Source organism: Ictalurus punctatus, chromosome 20, assembly GCF_001660625.3.
Source record: "Ictalurus punctatus breed USDA103 chromosome 20, Coco_2.0, whole genome shotgun sequence".
In the NCBI taxonomy this organism is placed as follows: domain Eukaryota; kingdom Metazoa; phylum Chordata; class Actinopteri; order Siluriformes; family Ictaluridae; genus Ictalurus; species Ictalurus punctatus.
This window is the reverse complement of record NC_030435.2, coordinates 20,990,045-21,003,360: the sequence shown is the minus strand read 5'-3', so window position 1 is coordinate 21,003,360 and position 13,316 is coordinate 20,990,045. Positions and strand designations below refer to the sequence as shown.

General features: G+C 38.1%; 1 protein-coding gene and 1 long non-coding RNA gene across 2 annotated transcripts; both read right to left on the bottom strand.

The window, feature by feature from the left end:
• Positions 1–14: 14 nt before the first annotated feature.
• On the bottom strand, positions 15–906 carry LOC128628824 (uncharacterized). Its single transcript, XR_008393076.1, has 3 exons — positions 740–906; positions 218–270; positions 15–92 (listed from the first exon to the last, which is right to left on the bottom strand). It is a non-coding gene; the product is annotated as an uncharacterized LOC128628824 (long non-coding RNA).
• Positions 907–2,005: 1,099 nt separating this feature from the next.
• On the bottom strand, positions 2,006–11,538 carry LOC124627542 (polymeric immunoglobulin receptor). The gene is made up of 4 exons (XM_053673687.1): positions 11,225–11,538; positions 10,714–11,040; positions 10,308–10,616; positions 2,006–2,460 (listed from the first exon to the last, which is right to left on the bottom strand). Exons 1-4 carry the CDS (start codon positions 11,259–11,261, stop codon positions 2,114–2,116), a joined length of 1,020 nt encoding a protein of 339 aa, XP_053529662.1. The 5' UTR covers positions 11,262–11,538; the 3' UTR covers positions 2,006–2,113.
• Positions 11,539–13,316: the final 1,778 nt, after the last annotated feature.

Here is a 13,316-nt window from a genome sequence, read left to right as displayed (position 1 = left end):
AAATAAAGACGAACCTGCTCCAGGTTCCTTTGTTCTGATTTCTTCTTTCTTGACTTGAAAGCAATTGAGCTGTATGATCCCTCACTCTCAGCCTGAACAGATGAGATGATTGTGATGACAACAGTTCATTAAAAGTGCTAAAAGGTACTAAAGGTACTAAAATAAAGATAACATGATTTTGGACTGCATTAAGCCACAAATCAAACGCAGTACTAACTGTGTGAACTGTGCTGTCATTGCTCCTGTCTCTGGTCCTGACTTGATTCTCTGCTTCAGGAAGTTAGAAAGAGGGAATAAAGCAAATTTACTCACCTGAATTCAATTATATTCAAATAAGGGAACACATACTCACATGTTAATAAAAATACTACTACTACTACTACTACTACTACTACTACTAATAATAATAATAATAATATTCTAACCCCTCTGCCACCAGTGAGCACCCTCACCTAAATTTTAGAGACTCTTCTTCAGTTGTTACACTCATATCATGTCTAGAGGCTACATAAAGCACATGGTCACATGCACTGACTGCGAAGTCTTGCCACTTGTTACCATTCATGTAAGTTCTGAGCTGTTATACTGTATTTGCCTATCATGTATGACCCTTGGCTTATTTTTCCTTATTCCTCTGTCTTGTCCATTTTAAATTATATAGTAGAACATCAACTAGCACGAACCTGCTGCTACCAAAAATGCACAAATGGCAAATGAATGACACACCAGGGACACTTACTGTACTTCCTTCTTAGCACGCAGACGATGATGACCAGTATGACCAGTAGCAAAATAACTGCCACCAGGTACCAGTAGATCAGGGTCTCATGCTCACTATAGACACACATTTGTTAGTACAGACTGGCTGAATCAATGGCAGTGCAGAATATTCATTAATTCATTTAATCAATCATTCCTTGCCAGTAGCCAAATCATTCAGTTCAATTCAATTTTATTTGTATAGCACTTTTTACAATAGACATTGTCTCAAAGCAGCTTTACAGAAATATCAACATGGTAAATCATCCTACTGGCATGTTTTTGAGTGGTGGGAGAACATGAACAGACTGTAGTCAGACCTCAGGTTCACACCAGGGACCCTAAAGCTGTGAAGCAGTAGCGCACCTGCTAGCATCACCATACTGCACAATGCACATTATTATAATGAAGTATAGCAATTTCAGATAGAGAGATAGATAGATAGATGCAGTGGTGGCTTAGTATTTAAAGCTCTTGGTTACTGCTTGAAAGGCCATGGTTTAGCGTTCAAGGCTCTGGGTTACTAATCAGAATGTCAGGGGTTCAAGCCCCAGCACTTCCAAGCCAATGCTTTCACTACCTTTGAGCTAACCCTCTCTACTCCAGGGGTGCAGAGCCTGGCTGGCCCTGTGCTCTGATCCCAAATTCCTGGCAGACTAGCGTATGCAAAGAAAAGAATTTCACTGTGGTGTATTTGTGACTCATGATAATTTGGTCAGTTTCCAGTTTATATCCTCTAGCTAGGCAGAGGTGGAAAGTCTTGAACTACTCTCGTTACAGTAATGGAATACATGGTGCACTGTAATTATTTTTTATATTATAATTAAGTACTTAAATACTGTAAACAGAGTACATATAAATATAATATGACATCAGAACTATATTTCTCTTTTCTATAGATATGGTACTCATTAAGTTCATGTATTTACATAAGCCACATCACAGACTCATAAACATTATACACTCACCAGCCACATTATTAACAAACCACCTGCTCAGTCATGCATTGCCGATTGTGTAATTGCATGAATAAGCAGGTGTACAGGTGTTCCTAATAAAGTGGTCAAGCTCTTATGACCTGAGAAATTAGAACTAGCAAGATAAAATTTCATAAGGTATATAAGATCATGTACTGGTCAAAATATTCAATAACAGGGTGTTGGTTTTGTACATTAAGAACACATTCTTCTTTGAATAAGTTAATAAATATAGAAAATCTGTAAAACTGCAGAGGACAATAGCATGCCTAAATAAAATGGAGCTTTCCTACTTACGTGTAAGTACTGACATGGTGAGTGGTTGTAGTCAGTCCTGTAGTCACAACTAAGAAAAAGAAAAATAATCAGTGTGATTTTCATTTGTTAAAGTAGAGGTCAGTGTATGTGATAATACCTGGAGGTGGATCACCGACACTGATGTGAACAGGAACCTGCAGATCTCCTGCACTGCACCAGTACCAGCCAGCATCACTCTTCTTCAGTCCACTCATCTGCACACTGAAGGATCTTCTCCCATCATCACTGACCTGCACTGCTGAATTCTGGGATGTGGCAGTCCTCCCCATATTGTTGCAGCGGCTGTCTATAAATCTGCACCACTGCTTCTGTTTATTCTGATACGCAGCGCTGTAGAGACACTGGACTGTGACGCTGCCTCCTTCCTCACCACTCACTCTGCTCTCCATCACAGACAGATCAGGATCTGAGCACAAATATAGAGTCAGTTATGTATGATTAATCTTTAGCAACATTAGAACACTGCTAAATTCACTAATTATTTGTAGATTGTAACTTAATACCTGATTTCACTGTGATATAAAGTTGTTCTGTAACATCTGGATCGAATATTCCACCTATCTCTACAGCACACCAGTACGTTCCAGTGTTTTCTGTCTGGAGATTATTCATAGTCACAGTAAAGAGACTCTCAGCTGGGTTATCAGTCACTGTCACTTTCCCCTGTGTCTCATTGGCATACGCCTGATTTTTGCAGTAATTGTATGCTGCAGAAGCGTCAAAGCACCAGTATTTCTTATGTTGTATATATGTCCTATCATAACGACACGGGATGGTGACAGATGCTCCAGTTTTAAAACTAAACTGCCTCGATGCCTGACTGCCAACACCTGCACACAGAACAGAAAAACACTACTATTACTCAGTGAAAATAAAATATTTGATACTTGATAATACAAGATATTACTGATGATGGATAAATTAGTTCAATACGTTAGGTTTTTGATGTATCAATGGTTTATTCTGCACAAGAATGTAAAATAGGATAGAAGAGTGCATGAGAAATGTACTTACTGGAAAAGAAGAGATTAAAAATGAAAAAGCAGCTCATGTTAGATTTGTTCTGATGTTTTCTCGTGTCCTGCTTCTCTGAGAAGTTGTCGCTGTGTCTGTAGCAGCTCAAGCAGTTCCTGTGTCTAAATTTAGTCACAGCTTTGTCTTATTAACCTCAACACACAGAGAAAGAGAGGATGAGAACGTAAGTTTTTATAGCTGCTATAACAGGAACAAACATTATTCCATGCCTTGCAATGCAGACACGTGGTATACACAGTAGAGCGTTTCTAGTTTTGTTCATTCGTGTCAGTCTAAGTTAAGGTTTACACCACGCTGTCAGAGCCATAAATAAGTTTATAAATATGTTCATTGCCATTTTACATTGTTTATAAATGAAGTGTCTGACTTCTTCTTATGGGGAAAAACCCACCACATGTTGTGTGTAACGTCCGGCCCTGTGAAAAGCTCTGTGAAATTTTTCTTTAAAATGATTCACTGTTAAACTCACAGAACTCGATATTTCTGTATCCTTGTCAGCATTTAGTCATATATGGAGAACCTGGAAGGACCATGTCATTTAAAGCAGTGGGGGGCAAACTACGGCCCTCCAGGCACTTTCGTCAGACCCACGAGGCGGTTTTTGAATGTATTAAATATCATCAGGGGCGTCGCCATCATTTCAGATGGGGGGGGGGGGGGGGGGGGGGGGTAGAATTTCAAGGGTATACTTTTTTTCTGACCTTGTTCTAATTGATGGGTTTTTATCTCTTCTTGCTCTTAATTGGCTTAATATGGAATTTATGATTCTGTACTTGTATGTCATATTGTATATTTCACTGTAATAAATATTGCAAATTGCTTTTAGTGTACATTCTATTGCACATACATAACACACAGTATATAATATATACTTGTATATTCACACACTACTTTATTACTTTATTATATTACTTTATATTGATATACTTTCTATTCTATTCTATTTTATTTTCTGTTATTGGTATGTTCCTATCCTGCCTTGCCAACCTGCCTGTTTCTTGTTCAATCTATTGACAATATAGTAAAACATTAGATCAATAATGAAAGAGAACCTTATAAGTTAAGACCTATATCAGAACATTAATGCATACCACTTAATAACTGTTAATATTTTTAAATACTACATATCCATGATACTATGGATGATTTTGTTTCAGTTCTCTCCCTTTTCTATTGAATTATATACAGTAATGTAAAAAAGGCAGGGTCACACTACAAAAGAATATGTGGACGTTTGTGCGGGACTGTGTGTAGACTAATATTACCATAAAATCTCACTAACTATTCATCAGTGGAAATAGGCAGCGTTTAAAAAGAAATATGTAGCAAATTGTTCATCATTGTGCAACACGAACACCACATGCCGTTACCACATTCGCCTCAAACCTCCAGGGTTGGGGGTTCGAGTCCCGTCATGGCCCTGTTGAAACACATTCTCAGTGGAGTTTGCATGTTCACCCCGTGCTGAGGGGTTTCCTTCGGGTACTCCGGTTTCCTCCCCTGGTCCAAAGACATGCATGGTAGGCTGATTAGCATGTCCAAAGTGTCCGTAGTATATGAATGGGTGTGTGAATGGGTATATGATTGTGCCCTGCGATGGATTGGCACTCCATCCAGGGTGTATCCCACTTTGTGCTCAATGCACCATGGGATATGCTCCAGGCTCCCCGAAACCCTGTATGATAAGCGGTATTGAAGATGGATGGATGGAATACCACATGCCAAAAGAACTTACACTCACACTGTTTAACTTAGTAAAAAAGGAGTGAATGTTTTTTTTTTTTTTGCTGCTTTGAACTCATCGTGACCTCTGAGCGCTCAGCACGGGTGTGAGCATTAGTGTGACACGTGACATGAGTGACCAGTTGTCATGGCAAAGTCAGTCCACGTTCACTCATTCACTATTCCTTATATAGCAAATGACATTTGCATCACTATATGAGGAATTGAAAAAGAACGAAAATGAGTGAGCAAATTCCGACTAAATACAATGGATTTTATCGTACACGTATAGAAGATACACAAATTGGCCATGGGCAGTGAAAAAGTGCAGGGGACAAATGTACTTTTTATTAAAAGTGTGGGGGACACGTCCACCTGCGGATTCTACACCCCTGAATATCATTACATTTCAGTTGGTTTGGAGTTTGTTCCAAAATGACTCATTTTATGCAGTATAAGCAAGCCCAATAGATGGCGCTGTAGCCTGCAGTTCTTGTATATTACGGTATATTCAGTCAGAATTACAATGGGCTCAGTAATATCTAATTCACTGCTGCCTTTACATTGTCAGCTATCCTGAGGATTTCTACATCAAATATTACACAAGACTTTGACGCCCTGGACAAGAGATTGGGCCAGGCTCATCAATAGGGATATATTCACACACTTAAAATCTGTATCCTATGTTTATATGTCTCTGTAAAGCTGCTTTGAGACAATGACCGTTGTTAAAAGCACTATACAAATAATTGTATAATAGTAATAGTTATCTAGCAAATGCACTTGAGATGATTTGATCATTGTAAATATGGCTCACGATGGATAATAAATGGGAATTGTTCCTTAATATTCCAAATGCTTCACTCAGAATGTAATAAAATGTTGTTGTTTTTTTCAAGAACTGTTAATTACACATCTGTTACCACATTTGTATGCATGTATGTACATTCGAGGTGATATAAAAATGTATAATTGGTTTGTTTTTTTTAAAAAAAAGAAGGTAGAACTGCATGTACATGTATTCCTACAGCACACTAATAATTGAGTGTCAATTTGGGATAAATTTTAAAAAGACTTCCTTTATAATGGCAGTTCTTCACTTGGTTTCAAAAACTTGATGTGGTCCTCGAGTCAAAAAGTTTGCCCAAGGAATTAAGGATTTAAGAATTTAAGGAATGCTTTATATTTGTGGTCAAACGAAAGCCATGTCTCATTTCTCCACCAGTGACACTTCTGTGGCCTTCACAGTCACACCTTTGCGTCTCATATAGACATTTAGCAAGTCAAAGAAAAAGAAACATGTAGAAGCATAACACAAACTTTATTGTAATCAACAAACCAATGTCATATTCCATAGATAGATAGATAGATAGATAGATAGATAGATATTATAGTATATTCCCAATTATATATACAATATATATATATATATATATATATATATATATAGACATTTTTAGTACACCTGGGTGATGAGGAACAGGAAGTGTTTAGGAACAAGTTGTTTGGGAGGGTTTCATGAAAAAAGCCTCTACACCAGGGGTGTCAAACTCATTTTAGTTCAGGGGCCACATACAGCATAATTAGATGTCAGGTGGGCCGGGCCAGTAAAACCATAGTATAAGTACCTATAAATAACAATAAGTCCATGTTTTTCCCTTTGTTCTCGTGCAAAGAAGTACAAGTACGTTAGTAAAATGTTTATATTTAATGAAATATCCTTTTACAAAATTTATCATGAACAACCTCAGATTTTTGTGCAATTTGCTTCTGATTATCATTTACATGTGTGCATTACAACTGGACACAGTGTTTGTACAAATGTAAAAAAATTTAAGTCACAGGTATTTGGAACTGAAAAACATAGTATTGCACTCCATTTATCTTGGAAAACTACACTCTGTATCCACTTTTCTCCTTTTTGACAAAGACATTTTGGCTAATGAGCGTGTGGGGGCGAGTAGCAAATAGGTTAGACTGCACAGTAATAACAAACAGCAGAAGGCACATTGCTGCCATCTGCTGTTCGGTCTGAGTCCCAGAATTGTGCCGCGTTTTCAACTCTGACTAAAACAGTGCGCCCCTAGCGGATAATTTAGGAATAGCATTTTATTAAAAATTTCTAGTTCGTGTCTGTTGTGCATTTTCTTCATTTTCAAAACTCATCCTGCGGGCCGGATTGAACCCCCTATCGTGCCGGTTTTGGCCCGCGGGCCGTAAGTCTGACACCCCAAACACTCATCCAAAAACAAACTCAAGCGTCTTCAGTTTGCCAGACACTACTGGACTTTCAGATAGGATCGGGTTCTATGCTCAGATGAAACTAAAATAGAGCATTTTGGTAATATACACCAGAGGTGGTTTTGGAGCACACAGAGAGGTAGCCATGTGGAAAAGTATCTCATGCCCACAGTTAAATATAGTGGTAGATCTTTAATGTTTTGGGGCTGTTTTCCTGCCAAAGGACCTGGATATTTTTGTTAGGATACAAATGGGCCGTGGTTGGATCTTGCAGCAGGACAATGATCCAAAACATACATCATAATCAACACAAAAATGGTTTACTGACCACAAAATCAAGGTCCTGCCATGGCCATCCCAGTCCCCTGACTTGAAACCCATAGAAAACCTGTGGGGTGAACTGAAGAGGAGAGTCACCAGTATGGACCTTGAAATTTGTAGGATCTGGAGAGCTTCTGTATGGAGGAATGGTCTCAGATCCCTTGCCATGTATTCTCCAACCTCATCAGGCGTTATAGGAGAAGACTCAGAGCTGTTATCTTGGCAAAGGGAAGTAGCACAAAGTATTGACTAAAAGGTTGTCAGTAATTCTTGCAAACTTGAGTTGTTTTTGCAATTGTTTGATATCCATGAGAGTATTTTTGTGAATTTTTTTTTAAACAAATGGTTAAAGACAATTTTTCCCAGGCTTCTTTGCTCATATTTACCAAGGGTGCCAATTTTATTGGAGGGCACTGTAGATATACTTATCGATCTTTAAGGGGAAATGTGGGACACTGTGTTCTAACCGATATGTAAGAATTAACACATGATTAACCGTGCTGTTTTAATAAAAATAAAAAAAATTGAATAAGTGGCAGCTTCTTAAAATTTCAGTCCCACCAACATCACGTCCTTCAATTCTGTGCAAGACAGAACTGCACTGGCTTTCTGAAACAAAAACAAAAACACACCAGGGATCAATCACAGTGTAGATTACAGCATGTGCTGAGGTAGACATTTTGTAGGAGGTTAAGAACCCTTAATTACGCAATAAACTCTTTTAAAAAACTCTTGAAGAGCCAGTGAAGTTTTATTGCTTTTATACATTGATAGCTGAGGAAGAAGGAAGGAAGAATGAAGTCTTTTTCCATCAAAAATTGTCAAATCAATAATATGAATAATCTCTATAACATTATTTTTTAATTACGCAAAATTCAAAAGACATAATTAAAGAATTTTAACATAGCCTAAAATTATTTCAAATACTATAAAGCGCTATAAGTGTATACTAATGACTATTAGCAATGTTAAATATTATTTCTGTGTTCACATGGGTTCTTTATTGCAGGAATCTGTAGAATATGTTGTAATGAAAAGTAAAGGATTGAGAAAATATCAATAGAAGTGATATTTTTAACAGTGACACAACCAGAAATTACCGGAACTTCTCAATATCCATAGAGTTCACCTAAATGTCTTATTTCTTTAGTAGACCGAAAGGAAACAATGAAAGAACCCAATAATTTGGAGTCACAAGCCATTTCTTCCTCTTACGTGATCTCTTAAAGGGGACCTATTATGCAAAATTCACTTTTACTTGGCGTTTGAACATAAATGTGTGTCGGCAGTGTGTGTACACAACCACCCTATAATGGTAAAAATCCACACACTAATTTTTTTATATTTTCCATAAATCATAATCAGTGTCTCAAAATGAGTCGTTCGCGTTTTCTGTGGAACAGGCCCCACCCACAACTGGTGACAGTCTCTGACCTATTAGCATAGATCCTCCTCTGAGCGAGCTGCACACAGTGAGCCGGGTTTTCCGGGCTGGAGCAGCTATAGGGATAAGAGGAACGTCTCAGTTTCATAAGATGAGAGTCTTCGTGTACTTCCAGCATCAGAGCCACTGAAGATGTAGTGGAGAAGTTTTATTTTTGATGGAAACTTAAATTCGTATATGGTTGTTGGAATCATTTGACACCAGACTGCTTTGTGAACGAGGGTCAATACAAAGCAGGATTTGCTGAAAACTTGATTCTCAAGAATGGATCAGTACCAGCTGTTGGTGATCCGGCTTCATATCCAGAAGACGCAAGTATCGCACTTTATATATTGTGAATGTTTGTAAATCGCTTTTCCAAACGTGCTTGTTAGCAAAGTCGACAGCTAATGCGGTTAAGTTACTAGTGTCTCTGATTGTATTCACAGAGACAATCGTAACTAAGTACATGATCATCTTTAAATAAGAGAATCAATTTAAATATCTGTAAAACTGCAGAGAACAACATCATAACCTAAATGTGTTCAACATGTTCTACAAGAAAGAATAAGTGTGTGTTTGCACTCACATGGTGTCATGACCCCTAGAAACTGGTGTGGCGCTGGTCACAGATGTTGCTGTGGGTGAGAAATAACAACAGTTAGAAATGTGTTAAGAAGAACAATTGCACTAATTTTCTGAAACATGTCCATCTGACTCTACCTGAACTGTGCTTCGATCCAGATCTGTTTAAAACATAAAAGAAAAAGTCAGAAAGTAAAGCTTGACCATTTAAAATGTTTTCCTTCATACATACAGTATACATACATGGGGCATTTTCCAGTCCACATCCTTAAGCTAACTCTTGACTAGCTCTTACATTTGGAAGTCAAGAGACCCCTAGTTTGAGATTCCCTGTGTAGAGAATGTGTAGAGAACCCTGGAAAAGTCACTAAAAGATTAATAGTTTTCTTGTGCACAGTAATCCATGTGCAGTTTCATTTAAGGTGGCTACAGGATTATAATCAATGTGTAAGATTTAGCTATTTTATTCATGCTTAATTTGCTATTTCAAGCTCAGAATTTAGTATACAGTTTAATTTAATCCACTCACATCACAGACTCATAAAAAATACATTATTAAATGGTCAGTGCATTTAAGCTCGTATGACATGAGAAAGTAGAACTAGCAAGATAATATCTCATGTACTGGTCAAAATATTCAATAACAGGGTGTTGGTTTTGTACATTAAGAACACATTCTTGTTTGAATAAGTTCATAAATATAGAAAATCTGTAAAACTGCAGAGGACAACAGCATGCCTAAATACAATGGAGCTTTCCTACTTACGTGTAAGTACTGACATGGTGAGGGGTTGTAGTCACTGCTACACTGGTTGTAGCCACTGTAGTCACTGCTGTAGTCAGTCCTGCAGTCACAACTAAGAAAAAGAAAAATAATCAGTGTGATTTTCATTTGTTAAAGTAGAGATCAGTGTATGTGATAATACCTGGAGGTGGATCACCGACACTGATGTGAACAGGAACCTGCAGATCTCCTGCACTGCACCAGTACCAGCCAGCATCACTCTTCTTCAGTCCACTCATCTGCACACTGAAGGATCCTCTCCCATCATCACTGACCCGCACTGCTGAATTATGGGATGTGGCAGTCCTCCCCATATTGTTGCAGCGGCTGTCTATAAATCTGCACCACTGCTTCTGTTTATTCCGATACTCAGTGCAGTAGTTACACTGGACTGTGACGCTGCCTCCTTCCTCACCACTCACTCTGCTCTCCATCACAGACAGATCAGGATCTGAGCACAAATATAGAGTCAGTTATGTATGATTAATCTTTAGCAACATTAGAACACTGCTAAATTCACTAATTATTTGCAGATTGTAACTTAATACCTGATTTCACTGTGATATGAAGTTGTTCTTTAACATCTGGATAGAATATTCCACCTATCTCTACAACACACCAGTACGTTCCAGTGTTTTCTGTCTGGAGATTATTCATAGTCACAGTAAAGAGACTCTCAGCTGGGTTATCAGTCACTGTCACTTTCCCCTGTGTCTCATTGGCATACGCCTGAATTTTGCAGTAATCGTATGCTGCAGAAGCGTCAAAGCACCAGTATTTCTTATGTTGTATATATGTCCTATCATAACGACACGGGATGGTGACAGATGCTCCAGTTTTAAAACTAAACTGCCTCCATGCCTGACTGCCAACACCTGCACACAGAACAGAAAAACACTACTATTACTCAGTGAAAATAAAATATTTGATACTTGATAATACAGGATATTACTGATGATGGATAAATTAGTTCAATGCGTTAGGTTTTTGATGTATCAATGGTTTATTCTGCACAAGAATGTAAAATAGGATAGAAGAGTGCATGAGAAATATACTTACTGGAAGTGAAGAGAATAAAAATGAAAAAGCAGCTCATGTTAGATTTGTTCTGATGTTGAATAAAATGTGAGAGTTTTCTTGCGTCCTGCTTCTCTGAGAAGTTGTCACTGTGTCTGTAGCAGCTCAAGCAGTTCCTCTTCCTGCTAACTGTACTGTGTGGTCTAAAACCGCAGTGTATCTTAATTTAGTGACTGATTTTTTCTCTTATTAATGTCATTAGAGAAAACAAGAGAAGCTGACAAAGGAACAATGTTTTATAGCTACAGTAACAGGACCAGACATCATTCCATACCTTGCAATGCAGACAGGTTATAAACAGTGTCATAAACTCTTAGCTAAATAAGTTAAAATGTTCGCTGCCATTTTACATTTGACACTAACTTCATCTTATATGAGGAAAAAAACACCACCTGTTGCTGTGTAAAGTCTGTATCTTTGTTAGTATTTCAGTCATATATGATGAACCTGGAAGGACCACATAATTTAAAGAATACTTTGATTTTATTTATTTAATTTTTTTTTTAGATGTGCAGTGCCTTCCACTAATATTGGCACCCTTGGTAAATATGAGCAAAGCAGGCTGACTGACAGACACAGAGCTACTTCAGCGTGAGTGAGTCCCTGATTAAAGTAAAAACAATTTTGTTCATCCATGATCTTGGGGGATTGCTCTAAGCTTTTGCTTCATCCAGAACAATAAAACATGTTGTTTAAATAATAATAATAATAATAATAATAATAATACATGATCGCTTAAGTAACAATATATTTACAGTGGTGCTTGAAATTTTCTACATTTCTGCATAAGTATGATGTAGACTTACTAATTCGGTGCTGCCTGCTTTCAGACAGTGTGGTTTGGCAGAGCATGTTGACTGGAGTAGTTCAGGTGGTATTTCAGGCTAGAATTGTTTCAGTGGCATGCAAATTTCTTATTGATGATACGTGCAAAAGACTTTGGTCTTATTTAGAGTTTGTTCGTCTTCTTGCATCCTGCTCATCACTAAGCAACTGCATGCAATGTAAGATGACGTACGGGTCTGGGGCGGGGCATGGTGTGTGAAATGGATTAATCGTTTTAACATATTATTTTTTACACATTAAATCAACAGCCTTTCAGTGCTGTGAAAAAAGTATTTGCAGTATTTTCAGTCCGTAACTGAATCCCAAGCGCAACTGGATTATGCATCAGGACAATGATCCAAAGCCTAGTCCTAGAAGTACATGAAAGACTGATCTCCAGTTATGTGTTTAGTTGCAGTTATTGCTGTTAAATGTGGCACAACCACGTTTTAAGTTTTAGGGGGAAATTAGTTTTTCACATTGGTGATAGGTGTTAGATAACTTTTTCCATCCATCTTCTATGCTGCTTTATCCTTTTCAGGGTCACAGGGAACCTGGAGCCTATCCCAGGGAGCATGGGGCACAAGGAAGGGTACACCCTGTACAGGGTACCAATCCATCACAGGGCACAATCACATACACATTAGACATGTCAATCAGCCTACCATGCATGTCTTTGGACTGGGGGAGGAAACCCCCACAACATGGGGAGAATATGCAAACCCCCGACCCTGGAGGTGTGAGGCGAACTTGCTAACCACTAAGCCACCGTGTGCCTGGATAACTTGTTTTGCTTCAAGGTGTTGACTCAGGTCGCCTTTGTTTTATGTTACATTTCGTTTTAAGATCTAAAACTTTTTAGTATGAGATATACACAAAAACAGAAGAAATGTGGATGGGGCGAATACTTTTTTTTTTACATTTCAGAAAAGAAATGGCATGTACTGTAAACTTTACTAGTGTCGACATATTATCTAAAGCTGATGAGCCATGGCTGTTTCCCCTAGTGCCTGGTGGTTAGTGTAAATATGCACACTCTAGTTTGGGAGCACAATATAATGATCATGCTTTATTCAGAAGTAGCAACGACTTAACCATCTTGTTCCCTCATGTTACTAAGTCCAGGTGGAGAATCTAATTTTAATTTTGCCAAGGCAGCCATGAAGCCAGACTGTAACAGATTCAGTGCGATCAGTGAGGAGGGCAGTAATGTAGTGGGGTCCTTTAATGGCTACACATGGAAGGGTAT

Excerpts from the sequence above, each read along its gene's own strand:
- LOC124627542 (XM_053673687.1), bottom strand. The coding sequence starts at position 11,261 with ATGAGCTGCTTTTTCATTTTTATTCTCTTCACTTCCA. Across the intron at positions 10,617-10,713 it reads TCATATCACAGTGAAATCAG|ATCCTGATCTGTCTGTGATG; the intron begins GTATTAAGTTAC and ends ATTTGTGCTCAG. Across the intron at positions 2,461-10,307 it reads TGTCGGTGATCCACCTCCAG|ATCCTGATCTGTCTGTGATG; the intron begins GTATTATCACAT and ends ATTTGTGCTCAG.